The following is a 19,798-nucleotide window of genomic DNA, read 5'->3' as shown; positions in this document are numbered from 1 at the left end:
TTCTTTAACAATAACTCCCCATTCTCCCCTCTCCCCAGCCCCTAGCAACCACCATTCCACTTTCTGTTTCTATGAATTTAACTACTCTATGTACCTCATTTAGGTCCTTCTGTATCTGGCTTATTTCACTTAGCATAATATGCTCAAAGTGCATCCATGTTGTAGCATGTGTCAGAATTTCCTTCCTCTTTCAAGCTGAATAATAGTCCATTGTATGGATCTACCACATTTTGTTTCTCTGTTCATCTGTTGATGGGCACTAGGGGTGTTTCCACCTTTTGGCTATTGTCAATAATGCTGCCGTGAATGTGGGTGTATCTCCAGGGACCCCAGCCTCTCTGCAGGGCATTGCTCTTTCTCTCCATCAAAGCCCTGTGCTTCACCTCCTCCAGGAAGCCTCCCCTCACTCTCCTCACTGGGGTCCAAGGGGAGGGGAGGGGCCCTGGCCCCAGAGCAAGGTGTGGGATGGGGCAGGGGTTTGCAGAGGGTATGCATTGCCTCCTGTCACTGCAGGGTCTGCACACTTGCCTTCTGCTGAGGAGCCTGGGGCTGAGGAAGCCACTGGTGTACTCCAGGTGCTTCCCCACTATGACATTTACCTCTGGCCTAGAGCCACACTGCAGGCAGAGTACCTCGATTTCCCCATCTGAGTCAGGCAGGGGTCTAAGGCCTCCTCAGTTCTGACAGGCTGGGGACAAAGTTAGCTCCTACCCTGCCACCCATTCCCAGTATGACTCAGGTGAGGCCCTTTTCTGCTCCGGGCCTCAGTTTCCCCACTTGTGACATGGGTGGTTCTGGGCCAATGTCCCATGGTTCCCTCATTGCCAGTCGTGGAGTGAGACAGCTCAGACAGTGTTCTCAGGCTCCCAGTGGCATCTCTGTGTTTGAGGCCACAGCATGGCTGCCGTCTCCAGAAGGCGGGGAGGGGGGGCCCAGGCCTCTTTTAGCTCAGTCTTGCTCCTACCCTGGTGGGCAGGCTCAGAGGGTCTGGCACACCACAGGGGGCAGTTTTGATGGGGTGAGCAGCGTTTCAAAATGACTCCCCTGGTTTTCTCCACGGCTCACCATGTGTGGCCCATAGATTTTACAGAAGTCAACCAAAGGACCACAGAGAGGAAAGAAGGAAGGAGGGAGGGAGAGATGGAAGGAGAAAAGAAAAGAAGGATGGAAGGAAGAGAGGGAGGAGGGCGGGAGGGAGGAAGGAAGAAGGAAAGAAGGAAAGAAGCCATTTATTAATGAGGCCCATGGGGTGAGGACAGAGACGCAGTCACAGGTAAGAGCAGCCTGCGAGGGGCGCGAGAGGACAGCCATGTCGACAGGCCTGCAGGGCTGAGCAGAGAGAGCTTGTGCAGGAGTCTTGATGAGCTCCCTCCTTCCCACAACTCCAGGCTGCTGGTGTCAGCATCAGGAATGGGAGACGAGCTGTCCCCAGCGTGGCCTCCCTGAAAGCAAGGGCGATTGCAGGTTACAGTGGAGGGGGTCGCGCAAGGCAGCAGGAGGTCAACTGAGAACTGGAGCTGGTGGAGATGGGGAGGTGGCAGCAAGGGATTTGGATGACAGAGGCACGATGAGGACAACAGGGCTGAGATCAGCAGAGGTGGCAAAGGTGGCAGCAGGTTTGGAAGGGAGTAGGGGGTCTCACCTGGGGTGAGAGGTTCAGCTGGCCATGATGTGCTTCACGAATGCTGGAAAGAAGGGGAGAGTGGGTGGCAGGGGTTCAGCCCTGGGAAGCCAAGGGTGGGAGCCTAGGGTCCCAATGCCCCTCCAGCAGATCCCCTGCCCTGCTCAGTCCACCTTCATAGTTGATGCAGCCATTGGTGTCCTCTTGCCCAGCCATCAGTTTCTCCACTTCGTCTTCTGTCAGCCTCTCACCTGGTGGGGGTGGGAGGACGAGTCAGCACCCCCCAGAGGTGCAAAGGGTGGGAGACCCACTGAGCCTCCCAGATGGTGAGTCTGCCTCTCCAGGATCCCCACACCTCATGTTGGCACAGCCATCTGTGCTCACAAGGCCTTGACCACCACCCCTATTTCTGAGACCAGGAGAAACAATGATAAGTCAAAAAGGGTGGGGCAGGGGGTGTAGGCCTGGTGCTGCCTCCGAGCCTGGGCTCTGTCCATTACAGTGCCATCTTGGTGTTCAAGTCACCAGCGCATCTTGTCCTCTGTCCTTGATAGGCTAATGGGGGTAGAACTGGGAACCTTGGGGGATGACTGTAGAGAGGACCAAGAGACAGCACCACTATTCCCCAGACAAGTCTGGCACTTTCCTGCCTCTATGCTTTTCTTTTCTTTTCTTTTCTTTTTGAGGAAGATTAGCCCTGAGCTAACATCTGCTGCCAGTCCTCCTCTTTTTGGGGAGGAAGACTGGCTCTGAGCTAACATCCACGCCCATCTTCCTCTACTTTATACGTGGGACACCTGCCACAGCATGGCTTGCCAAGCAGCGCCATGTCTCACCCAGGATCCCAACCGGCGAACCTTGGGCCACCGAAGCAGAACATGCAAACTTAACCGCTGCTGCCACTAGGCCGGCCCCCATGCCTCTGTGCTTTTGCATGTGCTATGCTGGTTCCCCACTGTAATGCCAACTGCAGTTTCTCCCCTGTCTCATAACCCCCAGCCACACATGCATACACATAACCCCAGAGGCCAGCACAATCTGAGTACACAGTAGGTGCTCAATAAATGTTGGTGGCAGGAAAAAGTCTCTTTGACAAGACACAGCTGTTCGATAACATTTGCTGTAAGAAAAAGTCCCTTGGAGAAGGGGCGTGCCTGCCAGCCAGGCACCTGATAGTGGGGATCAGGATGCCCAAGAGGCAGGCACGTGACCTACTCGGCCACTCAGATGATGTGGTCCTGATCTTGAGGCAATGAACGCCAGGACTGAATTGATCCTCCTGGATGTACCACTTTGCCCCACCCTGTCCCCAGAGCTGTGCCCATCCCCCTTTGGTTCTGTGAGCTGCACCAACACGCTTTCTTTATCCTCCACCTAAATTTCTAAATTCCCCACATTTCTATCGCCTGCCACAGAGGCACCTTGACGGTGTCACTCTCTATTTCACAGATGAGACACAGGCCCAGCAGGCAACCACGTGGTTTCTCCCAGGATGCCGGTGGGAAGGAGGAGTAGGGGTGGGAGGAAGCTGCCCTCACCCAGCGTGGCCAGCACGTGGCGGAGCTCAGCGCCCATGACGGTGCCGTTGCCCTCCTTGTCGAAGACCCGGAGCCCCTCCACAAAGTCCTCATAGGTGCCCGTGTCCTTGTTCTTGGAAATGTGCTGGAGCATGGGCAGGAACGTGTCAAAGTCCATCATCTTGGTGTTAAGCTCTGTGGAGAGAGGTCCTGAGTCCCACTGCTGAGGGGCAGGATGGGCACACCCTTCCCCTGTGCCTTATAATGGGGAGCTATTGCTCTCACATGGTTTCCAAAGCACTCTATACCAGTTTGCCATTTACAAAGCACTCCACCATCACAAGGCACTTTACAGTCAACCAAGAAATGCATTGTTTCCATCATCCTTTGCTGTTCACGAGGAGAGTTTGCTGCAGTGGCACCACAATTCTCCTTTTGGGAAACAGTCCTCCCCAGTGTCATTTTCTTATGGACTCCACCCTCTCCCTGCTACCTGTGACTGGTCAGGAGCAGCTGGGCTAATCAGAGATCCTCCCTGGGACTTTTGAACTATGGCGAGGGCTTGGGTCTTGCTCCACCTTGGGGCAAAGCAAGCAACCCTCTCTGGCAGGGTGATGAGGGAAGCTGGCCCTCACCCACAGAGAGATGCCGAGGAGGGGCAGGGGGAGCATGTGGGAGGCAGAAGCCAGGAGGCCCTAGCTCGCCCTCACACCAGCCACTGAAGCTAGTTTGCACTGTCATCAGTGCCCCACGACCAGGAGGCCTGATGAATTGGCATGGGACCAGATGATACAGTGAACCATCACTGGTAGTCACCTGGTCAGCATCACCTGAGACTGGCCTCAGTGTCCTCATCCAGACAATGGCAGGATGTCAGGACAGTGCACAGCAGGGAGCTTCCATGTTGTCCTACTACAGATGGCGGCCTACCCCTAGTGGTCTTCCGGGGACCAGCACTAATGGCAAGGTCTCAGGCTGGGTGTACCAACCTTCCTGCTTCGGCTTCCCCAAGACGCGGAGCACCTCGGCCTGCGTGGGGTTCTGGCCCAGTGCCCGCAGGACATCCCCACACTGCCCATACGTGATCTTCATCTCACACTTGGGCGTGCGGTCGAACAGCATGAAGGCTTCCTTGAACTCTGCCGGGAGAGGGTGTGAGCTGTGGACGCTCCCAGAGTCAGCCGGCCCCCCTCACCCCACACTGCTGGGGACTCGGACTGGGGACCCCGGGCCCAACCCTGCAGCCCCAGGGCTTAAGGCCTCCCCACTCACCTTCAATCTGCTCCGGTGTAAACTCGATCTGAAAGGAGACCCCAAAGATCCTGAGTGCCTCACTAAGAGGGTGGGGCCAGGCCTCCTCCTGGTCACTCCTTGGCCAGCCCAGGCCTCATCCTCTCAGCTGTCCCAACCTGCCCCTATCCCAGCATCCCAGCTTCCACCACCCAGGACCTCCTGCTGTTCACCTTGACACCCTCCTGCCTCCTCACCCCTGCCCACCTGCCCAGCCTGCAGGCCTTGGGTCTGTGTGCACCCAGATCCTGATACCTGGTAAGCAACAGCTGGGGAAGTGGTGAGGAGGGAAGCCTGGTACCCTGAGTCCCCAGCCCAGGAGGGGGCCTTACCTGATGACCCTGGTACTGGATAGATGTGCCTCAAGTCACAAGATCTGACCAGACTGGCTTTGCCACCACCACCAGGCCTGGGGCCCAGTGGGCGGGACTGTCCACATGTGTGAGACAGGAGGCTTCATCTCACCAGGGTGGTCGGGGCCAGGACAGGAGGAGCAGGGTGAGGGTGCAGGCCGGGCAGGGTCTATCAGCGTGAGAGCATATCCACAGGAAGGGGTGTGTGTGTGCATGTGTGTGTGTGTGACGTACATGTGTGTATACATGTGCATTCACATGTGTGTGCATGCATTTACACAACTGCCCCTCACAGAGCCCTCGAAGCGGAGCACTGTCGCTCACACGGCCCTGCCTACACCTAGGTGTTACCCACCCCGGTCCTGCAGCACAGCACGAGGCCAGAGGTGCTGTTGAGTGTTTGCTGAGGCCTCAACAGGGCCACCTGAGGTCAGGAGGCCTCTTGGGACCCGGTTTCCCCCTCCTCACCCGATACCAGGTCTATTTTTATCACTGCAGTCACTTGCTCCAAGGTCAAGGTCGCATGAGGGAAAGAGCTTGGGGGAGGGGGCGTGACTGGCACACCTCCCACTGCTGTGTCCTCAGAGCCCCACCAACTCCATAGTGCACACCAGCACAGAGGGAGACCTGCCCTGCCACCCTCCGTGGTTGTCCCCCTGGCTCTCTGGTTCAGTCCAGTGTGGGGAAGAACCAGTTGTCAATCCTGGCCCCCTGAGAGCTCTCTCTCCACCAGGAAGCCTGCTGAGATTAGGTTCCCTGGGCTCCCGCCTCCTGCCCTTCACCAGCCAGCCCAAGGGGGAGAAGCATGGGGACATATGAGGGGCCTCACTATTCCCTTTTCTCAGAGGGGAGACTGTGCCAACCTCAGATCCAGTGAGACTGGACAATGCCACCACAGGCCCAGGGATGTGGGCCCTTACCAGGGAGCCTGTGACACAAGCCCGGGGCCTGGGGGTGGTCAGGGGTCAGGGAGCCAACTCCAGGGAGCACTCGCTATGAATGATTCCCAGCAGCCTGCTAGGAGGGCTTATTGTTCCATTTCACAGCTGAGGAAACCAAGCCTCAGAACAGGGAAGGGCATGGAGCAGAGTTGGGATTTGAGCCTGTGTCTTGAGGGGCAAGCGAGGTGCCTCCCGGAAGGGCTCCGGAACAGAAGGTGGATCTATGCAGATGGGTTGCAGGTCTGGCTGGGCATGCGGGAACCATGAGGAGCTGGGAGGGCTCCTGGGCCGCTGAGCCAGCAGCCAGGGCAGCAGTGGCCGGTGGCCAGCCAAGAACAGGAACAGGCAGGACGCAGGGTGCGTGCTGCTATGTGGATGCCACAGGTGGGAGTCACGGCTCGTCCTCCAAGTTTAGACTCTGAGAAAGACTTCCAAGCCAGGGAAGGGCTCCTGGGGCTGCGGTCACAGCTCCGAGACCAACTTCCTGCATGACCTACCTAGCCTGTGCCTCAATTTCCCCACCTAGAAGCTGAGACCCTACCAGCTTTGGGGCAAGGTATCTTTGCAGGGAGGAGTGTGATCCAGGCTGGCAGGGGTCTCACTTCCCCTTACCCGGGACCTTGTCCACCCTGGGGAACTAGGCATGGACTTAAGACCCAACAGCTGGACAAGGAATATCCCTGCCTGACTGCAGGTGTCAGGGGACAGGTGGCTGCAGGATCCCCCAAGGATGTGAGGTCCAGAGAGAAAGGCAAGAGAGAATCAGTTTCCAAAACCAAAAAGACATTCTCTTCAGCAGCACTGGGGGAGTCCTGCCTGATGTCTGACCACCATCCCTCTTGCTGCAGCCCTCCTGATGCCTGAAGCGCCTAGGGCTCATCTGACCTCTGAAAGGAAGCTTCCAGCTTCAATCCAGCACTCACTTTCTGGAGGCTGGCCTGCTACTGGATAGGTCCACTCTGGAATCCGCTTACCTGCCGGGTCTTTCCTGCCAAAACCCAGCTCCCACACCCACCTTGATCTTGGAAGCATCAAACTCCGCCTCCTTGGAGCGATCGGGCTCAGGTGCAGGTGCAGGTGCCGGGGCCGGTGCAGGAGCTGGAGCCGCCTTGGAGGCTGCCTTGGCATCATCCTTCTTGGGCTCTGGCTTTTTGGGGGCCATGGAGGCTGTAAGCACAGAGGGGGACGTGGAGAGAAGGAAGCAGAGAGCAGGGTAGGTGAGCCTCTGGGGCCTGGCCTTTATCCTGCCTGGACCCCTCCTGACCCCAGCCCCACCCCCGCAGTGCACAATAGGGACAGGGCCATAAAAGGACATTGGCTAGGCTCAGGGGCTATTTTGGGGCCTGGAGAGGGCATTGTTTAGGCTCAGGAATGGGTGGGGGAGAGGGAGGGCTCTCCATTCCTCCCAATCACCTGTTGGGAAGAGGGAGGGGGAGGGGAGGACAGAGGCCGCTGCTCAACACACACACACCCCCTCAAATGCACACACACATACGTACAGGGGCCCTGCTGCCCCTTAGCAGGTCAATAAACTGAACAGGTGCAGAAGGTCGCACCAAGTGTGTGTCGTGTGCTGTGCTGGAGGCAGAAGGACTGGGATTACCTACACGCACCTCTCGAGTTAAACTTCCCATCTGTGCATCGAATTCCCACGTGCCTGAGTCTGTGTATCTACATGTGTGTGTGCTGGGGGGAATCCATGTGTGTCCGTGTATGTTGTCTCTGTGTGTCTGGGTGTTGGTATGTGTGTGTGTGTCTCTGTGTTTCCATGGTGGGAGGGCCTGTGTGTCTACGTGTGTTGTCTGGGTGTCTTCATGTCGGGGGAGTCCATGTGTGCTGTGCCTGTTGTCTCTGTGGAGGGTGGCCTGTCCTATCTCTGGGTGTTGGCTCTGTGGGTCTGTGTCTGGATGTTCACACGTGTGCACGTGTGTGTGTCTATGTGAATGTGTCTGTGAGTGTTGCTTCTGTGTGTTTGTGTCTGGCTGTTTAGAAGTGTCTGTGTGTGAGTGTCTGGTCCTGGCTCACAGGCAGCTGCAGCCCAGCCATGGGTCCAAGGGTCTCTGGGAACATGCTAAGGGGCAGTGGAAGGGAGCCGCTCCCTCAAGGACAGTCATTCAACTCAGTTCAACAGCCAGACAGCCCTACAGCCTCCATGAGCACCTTTCTGGTGTTCAGACAGGTTTCACCCTCAGTTCCTATTGCCCCCTCCCATAGCTACCCATGACCCACTTTCCCCACAAACCTCAGGGCCTGCTCCCTGCCAGACCCTCATTCACACTGTACCCTCTGCCCGGAGGGCCCCAGCTCCTCCTCTACCGGGCTCATTCAGGGCTCAGGCCCATGGCCCCCTCTTCCAGAATGCTGTTCCCACCGCCCCGTGTTTCCCTCTGTCGACCCTTTTGGTGGGGGGCCCTGAGGGGTCTGCCTCTCTGAGGGACCTCAGGGGGGTAGGTGAGGTGTGCCTCCTCCCTCTCAGTTCAGGGTGCTCATCCCTAGTTCCTTCCCTCGTGCCCACCCTAGAGTGCTCAGCCCTCAGCACACAGTAGCGACAGAGTGCAGCGTGGCCCGGCCTCCATTTGGGGCGGTGGGGGGAGGTGGGAGAGCTGAGGTGGCGTGAGCCCCTTCCAGGCACAGAACTCTGAGAGTGGGGACATCTTGCAAACACATTGGGCACCGTTCCTTGCCCAGCATCTGTGCCTGCGGGTGGGAAGGAGGTGTTCCTTGTTATTTTTAAATGCCTGGAGCCTTTGATAGAAACTTCAGAGGCAATGCCCCACCCCACTGCCAGGCCCCGGGGGATTTCCCGAGTGTGGAGAGAGGCTGGAGGCTGAGGGGAGGAATCACAGGGGCCTGTACCTGGGTACCCCCACCACCTGCCTGCTGGACCCAGCTCTCTCTCCTCCTGTCACTCAGCCTCATGGTGAGGGGGACAGCAGTCCAGGAATGGGCCAGGCCCCCTCCCAGCTGGAACACAGGACATTCCTCTTCTCATCTGGAGGGCAGAACACCCCACATCTGGAAATTTGACAACATCCGGTGCTGGGAGGGAGGCAAGTTTTTCACTTTTCTTCCAGATGTTTGGCAAGAGTATTGAGAAAGAAAGAGCTTGGGGGAGGGTCCACAGAGATGAGCCATAACACCACAAGAGGAGCAGACAGCCAGAGGGGACATACAGAGAGGGGCCTCTGGGGGGCCCCATTGCCCAGGCCTGCTGACCCTCAAGGACAACTGACTCTAGATGTCCCACGGGGACTCCAACCACCCACAGGCCCAGCCAAGAAGATACTTCCAATTCCTTTTCATCCATCGTGGGGGAAACCGAGGCCCAGGGCAGAGCACATACACAGGGTCACCCAGACTCCACAGCTCGTTTCTTTCATCCACCCACAACTACTGTCCCTCAGAAACTATCCAACAGCAGCTTGAACAGTGGTAGGTGAGTGACATGGGCCTCCTGGGCCTCAGTGCCATGACACGAGGTGGGCAGGCTCATGCAACCAGCCAGAGCCACACAGCACCACCTTCCTCTGCCTGTTGGGGGTGTGGGTAGGGTTAGTGGTGTCTTGGTCCTCTTCCTTTATCTGCTGGGCAGATGTAGTCCTGCAGAGGGGACAGCGTGCACAGAGCCATCTCCACTCCCTCCCCAGGGCTCAAATGGAGGCTGGGGCAGGGCCTCTGACTGTTTGAGCTCTGGCTCCTGGGAGCAACAGTGCCCCAGGGAGCACCCCACAGGACCACTCTCAACCTATAACTTATGCCCAGTCCCCAGCAGGGACTGCAGAGACCAGCCAGAGGAGCCCCAGGGCCAGGCCCCTTGACTGCCAGCAGGCCAGGAGGAAAGCGGCGGGGTGGGCAAGGGGGCAGGCAGGTGAACGGGGGAGGGGGCGTTGGGAGAGGGAAGGGCAGGCAGTGGGCAGCAAGGACAGGCCACACAAGGCTTGGCACTCACCTTTCTCTCCTAGATCCCAGCCCAAGCTCTGTGCTCTTCAGGAAGGAGAGCCCAGCAGGCAAGATCCTGTGGCAGGGCCTGGGGGACCTAGAGAACCTGGGGGCAGGGGTGGGGGTCTGGAGCCACCCCCTTGGCTCCCCCAGCTCCAGTGTCTGAGTCGTGACGCAATCTGATGCAGACTCACACGTCCCACATTCCAGAGCCGTCTGGTAGGGGGCAGTCACCTTACCTCCCCCTGCCCCCAGCCAATGGGAATGCTGTGGGCCCTGACTCCTCAGGGGCCCGTGGATACAGGCAGGAGAGTCCGGGCCACACTGGCCTCCTTCTAGGTTCTTTCCAGACTGCCGTGCCTTTGCACAGGCTGTTTCCTCCCCCTGGTACCCTTGTCTGGGACCCTGGCCATAGCTTGCTCCTTGTCACCCCCTGGTCTCAGTGAGATGTCACCTCCTCTAAGAAGCCTCCTCAGACTACCCTGGACCTGCTCCCTCTGCCCTGTCTCTCCCCCTGACTCCTCATCCCTGCATACCCTAAAAGGAGCTTGTTTCTTTGTTCTCTTGCCTCTTATGTGGATCCCCCCCACCCATGAGCATCAGCATAGGAGGAATTTTTGTTCTTCCAGAGCTGTATATCCCTAGAGTCTAGAACAGACCCCAGTACACAGTAGGCACTCCATAAATATTGGATGAGCAAATGTCCCAAACATCTCAATGTGCCCGCCTCTCACAGGGGGCAGGGACCCCTTGCCAAACCCCATCCCTGGAGTGGGGCGAGGGGAAACTGGGGAGGGGGGCATTCGCTGACTGACTGACAGGAGTTCTGGTGACAGCAGGGGGCATCCTGGGACAGCAATGCAGCCAGCAGCTGCCCCTAAGCCCACCTGCTGACACCTCACCCCAGGCCTGCCCTTCATGCCGCTCTGCATCCAGTGCTGAGACTCCTCTCAACAGCCTGAAGAGGTGGGGGGTAACCCCATGGTAGAGGCAGTGACCGGCCCATGATGACCAGCCAGCAGGGGGCATAGAAGGGACAAGAACCAGCCTTTGGGATCCTGAACCCAAACCCCAGATCCCAGGATCCCAACCTAGACCCCAGACTCCAGACCTGGAACCTGGAACCCCAAACCCAGACCCCAGACTCAGGTCTCAGGATCTGAATCCCAAACTTAGAACCTGGAACCTAGAACCGAGGACCAGACTCCATTCTGGGAACCCAGACTCCAAACCCCAGGATGCCAAACCCAGATCTTAAACCCCGACTCCAGGCCCGGGACCCAAAACGGTAAACCCAGACTCTAGGTCCGCAAACCCAAACCCAGACCCCAGACCCAGGACCCAGGACAGGGGCTGCTGGTTTTCCAGACTGGCGCTGCCTGCTGCCCTGTGTAGACAAGGGTGGGGCAGGGGAGGGTAAACTTTTGGCAAACAGCAAGCGTGAGTGCTTGGCAGACCTTCCTGGTAGTGTTCAGAGGGGCATGAAGAATGTCCCTCATCCTGTCAGAGCCAATTTGGGGAGCTCAGAATATGGTGGCCACGTGGAGGGAGTGGTGGAGGGTGAGGGGAGGGAGGAACGGATAAGGACTGGCTGTCTCTTGGGCCCAGAAGCCAGAAGCAGCAAAGGAGGGTCGGGCTCCCCACGTGCCCTTGTCCCCCCGGCCGCAGGCTCCACAGGCCGCCCTGGCCCGCCCCGGCCCGCCCCTCCTGGCCCATGGCCTCTGGGCTGGGACACAGGCCCACACTTCCCGGAGGAGTCGAGAACGCGGCCTGGGCCAGACCCAGAGCCTTAGAAGTAGGTCAAATGTTGCTGTGCAGCAGGTCCTGGGGACCCCGTCTGGGCGTGGGCAGGCCCAGGGGCTGAAGCTCACCTACCAGGGTACACGTGCATATCCACATAGATGTGAACCCACCACTGCAGGCTGGGTGCCTGTAAATATAGACCCCCAGGCAGGGCCTCTAGTCCTTGCCCAGCTGCACAGATTGGGGGACTGAGGCCCTAAGAGAGGCAGGAGCTGCCCAGCAACTCTGGCTAGAGGTGGCACGAGGCAGCCACGAGGACTCGGAGAAGAGGAATTTCTGCACCATCCCACATCCCTGGAGCCCTGAGTGGAAGTCTGACTCCAAGGAGGACTTCCCAGCAGGGCTGCTCTGCCACCAACAGGATGTGGCCTGCTTCCCGGAGGCACAGCCCCAGGTCTTGAAGGATGGGAAAGAGTAGCCAAGGAGGAGGCAGGAGACTCTATGCTCTTGTGACCCAGGCTTGTCCTGGCTCCTCTTGGCCTCAGTTTCCCCATCTGTGCAATGGCCATGTGTGGGACCAGAAGATAGTCACTGTCCCTGAGTCGCAGCCTGTCCTTGCCACCCCCACGCCACACACAGACAACTCTGTCCTCGGCAGGCCAAACACAACCCTCAGGCCCCTCCCTCTGCCCACTGTGCTGACGGGGACCAGATGCTCCAACCTTGTGGTTCTGGGGGTGGGGGTGGCAGGGCCCAGCGGGCTGGCAGGCAAGCCTTAGGTTTGGCCCAGGGACCTATAATCAGCTCCTGCCCCTCTGATCCCGGCCCAGGACTGACGCTTGGGGCTGTGGTGTCCTGGCCAGCTGTGGCCACGGCCGCTATATTTGGGAGTCCAAATGAGCATGAGGGAGGGGTGGGCAGGCGGATCCTCCAGGGACCAGTGCCTCATGGGGGACAGGATGGGGGATGTTGTTGGCCAAGCTTGGTCCATTATGGAAGGAGGGCATAGTCTTAACTTCAGGGGCCCAGTCTGAGGGGTATGCTCTGCTCTCAGGGGCCTGGCCTGGGGGTCATCAGCCCTGCTTTCAGTGGCTGGTCCACGGAGGTAGGTTGGAAATATGAGTGCACGAGAAAGAGAACGGGGGCTGACGAGGGTGAATGGGAGTGGGAAAAAAGCTCTTGAGGGGTAAGGTTTAGGGTAGAGGGGTCTGAGATGGGAGGGGTGGGAGGAGGGATGCCAATGTGCTGGGCAACAGAATGGAGAAAACAAGGCCTGAGGCTGAGGTCAGAGGGAGTGGAGTGAGGTGCAGCCCCAGCCCTGGCTTCCCAGTTCTGCCTACTGGTCCAGCTTCCGGAGGGGGCCCAGCCCCTCCCCCCAGTGTGGCCTGTGGCCTCCCTGAACTGCCCTGGACATTCTCCGCCACTGGGCCAAACCCTGTACTCTCCCACCAGCAGTTTCCCAAAGAGCAAATATTTATTGTCCTTGGAAGAAAAAAAAAGAATCCCCTTTTAGGATCGGGGTCTGGGAGCTGCTATTGAGGCCTGCAGGGACTCAGCAGCGGCCCAAGATGACCAGAAACCCCACCTAGACAGGCTGAGGGTGGAGGAAGGAGAATGTGACGTGAGCTGGCTTCAGAGGAGAGGGGCCATGGCTGCCCCAGGCCACTGGGCAGGGGCTCTGCCCATGCCTCCATTTCCCCAAGACTTCTGCAGATAGGTCTGGTGATGTACAGACACTGTAACCATGGCTTGAGGTACAAATGTGTGTGTGACCGTGTAGATGTGTACCATCTATGTATGCTTACGTGCATCTCCGCGGGCACGAGGATGGGAACACACATGTGATCATCTGGGCATCTGTCGTCTCATGCGCTCACGTGTCACACAAGGCTGTGACCACACATGTGTGTGAGCACGCCTGGGTGCTCCTGGCTCTGTGTGCGTGTCCATCTGTGAGCCTGTTCATCTGTTGGCATGGGGCGGGGTAGGGGCATGTGGACACAACCTCTGTTGAATGGCCAATTCAGTCAAAAATGCAAGTAAATTTAGCAGGGGAAAAAAAACCCCGTCAGTCAGATGAGGAGTCTGAATTGGGTGGTTGTTTGACTGGATGGACCAACTGTCTCAGGCAAACAGTTCACACTGGCTGGGAGGAGGGACTGGCTCCCTTGGGCCATCATAGAGAAACTGGAGACCGGGGACCCCAGACTGTGGCAGAAAAGAGTCACAGGGACTGAGACAGAGATGAGGACAGACTCAGAAACAGGGCAGGGAAGGTTGTTGAGGTGGGTCAGAGACAAGGGGAGCGCCCAGGGCAGGATGTAGCTTCCAGAGCCTACCAATAGCAGACGTGTGCTCACGCACAGCCCTCTCGCCCAGCCTCAGCTGGGAGCCAAGTACAAGGCAGACTCATCCTCACCTCTCCCCCTCAAACAGTCTGAAGTGGACAGGAATGGGTACTAGACTGCAATGCAGGAAGAGAGGATGAGCACGGGCAGCTGTGACAGAGGGGACAGTGACAGGAATGAAGGCAGTGCAGGTGACAGGGAAAGCAGTGGTGGAGGTGAGGCAGGAGGGTGACAAGGAGATGACAGTGGTGATGACAGCAGAAGAGGCAGTTGTGGCTGGGAAGGCCTTCCTCCCTGTCCGCTTGCTGATCCCACCTAGCTGTAGTGCACCACCAGATCCAGGGCTGTCCCCACTCCATCCCACCCAGCACAGCTGTGTCCTTGCCTCCAGTGTCCACACAAACACCTTCTGTGGCCTAGGGTGTGGAACTGCGTTAAAAATGGCCTAAGACCCCAGCCAGGAATAGTTAGGGTCAGTTCCATACCTGCCCGTATGGGTATTTATATATTATTTATATAGCCCGCCCACCGGGTGTGGTCATGTCTAAAATACACACACACACACACACACACACACACACACACACTCGGAGGATACACCACTCAAGCTAACCCACCCCTGCTGTGTGTCTGTGTGTCTGTCTGGAGATACCCACTGGTCCCAGGACACTCCCCATGCCACTTGGTCCCTTTCCGTCAACACTGAGGTCAACAGGAATCACACTGAAGTATGTGTGTGCACACATGCACACACTCACTGGGGAACCTCAGCCCACAGGTGCTTGGACCAAGAGCAGTCACACTCCTATGCACACACCTTTAAAAACAAACCCTTATGCTATATAGATGGCTTTGCACAAATGTGCATACACATGTTTGCACACACATGCTCTTTGAATACATATGTACGTGCATTCAAATGCCTTTGCATACACATACACACACACACAACACATCCACGAGTGTATAGCTATAGAAAGGGCTCTGGGTGGGAATTAGGAGCACTGGGAAGGAGGAGAGAAGCTGAAGGCAAGAGAAATCACGGAGCCGTAGCAGATCTGTCTGGTGAGGTCCAGGTGGCAGTGTGAGCGTATGTGTGTGTGTGACTGTGAACATGTGTGTCCAGGTGTTTGGGATCTTTCGATTGCCTCCTCCCCCAACTCCCTGGAGGGCCATCCCACCCCTGCCTTGTTCACAGAGGAGAAACAGAGGCCAGAGCAGAGCAGCTGGGCCTGGGGAGGTCGGCGTCCCCAGGTTCAGGGCCTGCAAGCCTTAGCATCTGTGTTGTTCTTGGCACGCTCAGGCCAGATAAGGACTGGGGTCAGAGCTCGGCTCTCGTGGGAAAGGACTCTCTGGAAGGCTTCCGACCCATTCCTTTCCCAGATCTTGGACCCCAGAGCAGGCAGGAGGGCAAAAGGGAAAGTGGGATGACTGGCAGACAGGCAAGTCCCAATCAGGGGCCCTTGAGGGCTGAGAGGAGAGCACTGCAGATTCAGAGACTCAAGGTACCTGGGAATGTGGAGTGGCCCTCAAACCAGGCCAAGGACCCCCAAGTGCAAGGCTTGGAGCAAGTGGAGAGGGGCGAGGCCAGGCATCCAGCTCCCTACAGCATCTGGACTTGAGACCCTCTGCTCCAGAGAGGCTCATGAGGTTCTGGAGCCAGGGCTAATGGCCAGGGACTCTGTGTCCAAGAAGTCTGCAGCCCGGGTGGATGCAGAGGCTGTTTGCGGGAGACAGTCGGAATGTTAGGGGGACACCAAAGCATCATGCCCCATCCAAAGCAGATCATGGGCGCCCGTCCTGGGATCAGTTGTCAGGGCCAGCAGGGCACCCAGTTCTGGCCCCGCCACTGACTCTGGAGCCTCTTCCCCTCTGGAGACCTCAGTCTTCACACCTGTACAGTGGGGCAGGCTCTTGGCTCAGCTCAGCAGGCACACAGTCACCCCAGTATGTCAGTTTGAGGCATCCTTGGACCTGAGTCTCCTCCTTCCCCGCTGCTACACCAACCTTTGCCCCCTGCCCAGGTCTCAGTGCCCTGCAGAAGGCTGGAGCTCCTTTGCTGGAGCTTGAGCTTAGAGTTGAGTCAACAGGAGAAACAATGGGCTGGAATTCTGTGTGAACACAGGGCTCATCCGAGGCTACAGATAAGTGAAGAGGGACTGGGGGATTCCTGCGCCCCTGGGGAGATTGGCCTGATAGCAAGCCCCACTGCTCTGAAGAGGGGCCCTGCCTTCAGGGGTCAGGTCTGAGGGGACAAGTAGGAGCCTCTCTGATGGGGGCAGCAGGTCCCTCCCCCAGCCCAGCCTCACCTGGCATGCTTATGGCCCCTGCCTGGCCCATAATCATTGTAGACACAGGCTGGGGTCAGGAACCACGAAGAGGAGCCATTCATTGCGGCTGCCAAGAGCCCTCGCCACCTCTGATACCCCCTTGCCTGACCTTGGGGTCCAGAGAGAGGGCATGCTCCTCTTCCCACCGCCATTGCTGCACTGAGGACAGTGGCCGCAAGGACGGCTGGGGTGGCCTGGGCTGGAGCACTGGGGTGGGCCCTCCCTCCCAGCAGCCCTAGGCCTCCCAGGCTTCAGTCTCCCATCTAGGAGCTGGCTCCAGTCCCTCCAGCTTGACCCTTGGGCTGCTCCCTGATTTGCTAAGAACTTTCCATCAGATGGGTTCAATCTCATAAGGCTCCCTGGAGGAGAACTTTCTAACAATCTTTGACAGGGAATGTCCAGAGGCCAGAGGAGGGTCCTTCTGAGATCCTGAGATTCCCCCCTTCCTCACGGGGAAACTGAGGCTCAGAAGAGGAGGGCCCATCCCATAGCCACTGAGATAGGGCAAGAGGGAACAGGGTGTTTGAAGTCTAAAACTCCAGCCAGTAACTCTTCCACTCCCGCAGAGATGCAGGACAAGATGACATTTTTTTCTACCATGGAGGAGTCAGCAGGACCACAGAGATGACTGTGAGTCCCCAGGGGCTCACAGACTCTTAGGATAGAGGCAAGAATCAGGAGTCCAAGGTCTCACTCTCCTGAGGGGTGGTGGGCAGATCCAGGAAGACCTTGAAGAGGAGGGGACATTTGAAGGGCATATGAGAGCTGCCAAGCCAAGAAGGGGAGGGCAAGTCAGACAGCAAGAAGCAGGGGCAGAGGTGCAATGTCACTGAGGGTTCAGGCAAGGGGAAGCGGGGGTGGGCAGGGACGTGGCTGAAGCAGAAGCGGGGCCTCCAGGTCTCCACGCCCAGCCCAGTACACAGTAAGTGCTCAAGCGTTTGAGGAATGATCCAGGGGGCCACAGGAAGGCATTTGAGCAAAGGAGTGGCCCATCAGGGCTGAGCTTCCAGAACATTTCTTTCTCTCCTCTTTCTGCTAGGTCATCACTTCCTTGCCCCCTCCACCTCCGAATAGCCCTCTGTGGTTATGCTAGAATCAGAAAATTGATGTGGGGCACTGAGTTGGAGGGGCAGGGGTGGCCACCCTTCCATCTGGGACCCAGCTCTGCTCTGGGCCAGGAATGGTTTCCAGAGCCGGCTGTGGGGCAGAGGGCATTGCTGGTGGGGACAAGATATGCTGGATGGCCCAGAGGTCAGTGCTCCTGTTCTCTGCCTCTGCACCCCTACACCAGCTCAGGAAGGCAGGGAAGGAAACGGGTGCAGTAGGGGTCGGGGAGGCTGAAACCACTGGTCTCCCTACGGAGAGCATGACTGAGTCTGCAGCCTTCGGGACCTCTGCTTTCCACCTGGGATATCAGCCTTGAGCTTTTCACTCACTCCTGAGGAGGGAGAGGGGGCCTCAGAGATGCAGCGGTGACCCAGCCTCAGCCAGTGCCCCTCCAGCTCTGGGGAAGTCTCTGAGCTATGCAAAGCCACTCTCCTGTTATCCTTGGAACCTCCTCCAAGGTGGCAATCCACCTGTCCCAGGTCGCAGCCCTTCAGCCTCTTCCACTGTTGATGGGAACCTCAGAGGGCCCTGGGTGTTGGGAAGGCCTTGGTACTTGGTCTGGATGAGCTGGGTGACCTCTGGCACACCGCTGCCCCTCTCTGGATGTCGCTCTCCCACACACAGTTTTATAAACTTCCCCAAAGTGCTTCCCCTTTCTGGCCAGTTCAGCCAACGTCCATGGTGCCTCTGGGCCAGGCTCTGTGCCGCATGCTGGATAGCCAGGCGGACACAGCCCTGATCCCAGCCCGAGATGTTCCCAGTGTCATGGCCAGCTCATTGCTTCACCCAGCTAGTATCCCCTGAGGCATTTAGAATGAGAGGAAACTGAGGCCCAGAGAGATAGCCCGGCTGTCCTCAAAAGGCCCAGCCTGACCAAGGACCACCCACATAGAGGGTCCGTCCACCAAGCAGGGCCCAGTGTCCAGACCCAGGGGACCCCCACCCAAGGTCTCCCCACCACAGCCCCCTGCCAGGACCCAGTCTCTGAGCTAACCCCCTTCCCACTGCCTCCTCCTTCCTGGCCCCTCGTCCCTTCAAACCGCAGGGCCCAGCCGGCCTCTGGAACGCGTGCCCAGGACCTTGGTGATATTTTGAGTTTAAGAAAACTTTGCAGTCGGCAGGAGCTCTTAAAGGTTATAAATAGCAGCAGCGGGAGCCCATGCCGGGAGAGGCGGAAACACGTGTCAAACACGCCTGGGAGGGGGGTATTCCGAAGCACAGACCCCCTCCCCCCACTAGGTACCCACCAGGCTTCAGGGGATTTTACAACCCCGGGAGCGGGAAGTCACACCCCACCCGGAAGGCGTCTGGGAAAGGAGACTCTGTTCTTGCCCCCAACCAGGGTCTGCGAGCATTTGGCCAGGGCATGTGGGGGCACTGCTGAAAGGGGCCTGGGGTGGGAGGTCTTACTCCTACCCTCTCCCTTCCGCCACCTAGGTCTCTGCTCAGCTGGCCAGCATGGGAACCCCAGGGCTGAGAAGAGTCTTGGAGCACGTCTACTCTAACCCTAGTCAGTGGCTGGGGAAACAAGTCCAGGCTGATGAAGGTATTATTCCAAGGTCACACAGGAGCGGGGTAGGAATTCAGACCCCCAGGCCACGGTTCTTTCTACCAAGTGCTGCTGCCGCCTCCCTTCCATTTCAAGGAACCACAGGACAATACCTTACTGCACCCGATTAAAGCACAGTTGGAGGACTGCAGACAGCAGGAAGGGTCCCCTGACATGAATCATGCCAGTCCTCACCTGGGGATGAGCAGGCTGCAGAGCCTCATTCCTCCACCACCCATCCAATCCCCATGTTTCCACTTCTGATGGAGACCCTCCGTGGAAGAGATGAAGACGTGAGCACTGGAGAGGACGAGGGACTCCCTCCACCCCAGCGGGCTGCGCACCCACGCCCACCCTGCCAGGGTGTGGATGTGGACAACCCAGAACCAGGTGTGGGGTCTCCACAAGGAAATCTGCTCTGGTTTGGGCCACTGCAGTCTCAAACGTGCCTTGAAGGCCATGTGATTTGAGGACATGCTCTCAGGAGCCTGGTCTGAAGGAACATAGCCATGAAGGCCCCACTGCTTTTCCCATCTGCTCTGAAACATGCATGAGCAGGATCTGTTACTGCAACACAAAGATTAGGAAACTGAGGAGTGTCTGAGGCTTCCACCACCATCCCTAGTCCTGCCTCATGCATGCCCCACCTGCTGCCCATGGCCCCCAGCAGGTCTGGGGGCGGCAGCCAGGCCTGGCATCCAGGCGCTCCGAACCTCAGGGAGCCCCAAAGGGTTTATGGGGCTCCCAATGAATGGGCCTGTTGAGCTCAGAGGGGGCCGGGCCCGAGTAAACATGACTGGGTCTGAGCTGCCATTCTCCCCCTGCCTCCTTCCCCAGGACCCAGGACCAAAATATGACTTCCTGTCCCTGGAGCTGAGGGCCAGAATCGCCCCTCAGAGCCCTGGGCTGGGGCCCACTGGAGGAGCACAGCCTGGCCTGCACAGACGGCCCCTGAGGCTGGAGGAGAGAGAGGACCTCAAGTTTCAGATTCATAGGTCTGCATCCAAGACCCGAGCGCCTGGGCAGTTTATGAAGCCCCTTCCAGCCTTGAACTGCCCAT

The 19,798-nt window shown here is 58.0% G+C and overlaps 1 protein-coding gene across 1 annotated transcript; it reads right to left on the bottom strand.

Moving 5' to 3' along the window:
• Positions 1-1,213: 1,213 nt before the first annotated feature.
• Positions 1,214-6,939, bottom strand: MYL3 (myosin light chain 3). Its single transcript, XM_046652195.1, has 7 exons — positions 6,738-6,939; positions 4,411-4,438; positions 4,128-4,277; positions 3,160-3,333; positions 1,795-1,872; positions 1,643-1,685; positions 1,214-1,442 (listed from the first exon to the last, which is right to left on the bottom strand). Exons 1-6 carry the CDS (start codon positions 6,882-6,884, stop codon positions 1,657-1,659), a joined length of 606 nt encoding a protein of 201 aa, XP_046508151.1. The 5' UTR covers positions 6,885-6,939; the 3' UTR covers positions 1,214-1,442; positions 1,643-1,656.
• Between the last annotated feature and the right edge of the window lie 12,859 nt (positions 6,940-19,798).

The sequence above is a fragment of the Equus quagga genome, chromosome 1 (genome assembly GCF_021613505.1).
Source record: "Equus quagga isolate Etosha38 chromosome 1, UCLA_HA_Equagga_1.0, whole genome shotgun sequence".
Lineage (NCBI taxonomy): Eukaryota > Metazoa > Chordata > Mammalia > Perissodactyla > Equidae > Equus > Equus quagga.
The sequence above is the reverse complement of the archived record's forward strand: the minus strand, read 5'-3'. Positions and strand labels throughout refer to the sequence as shown.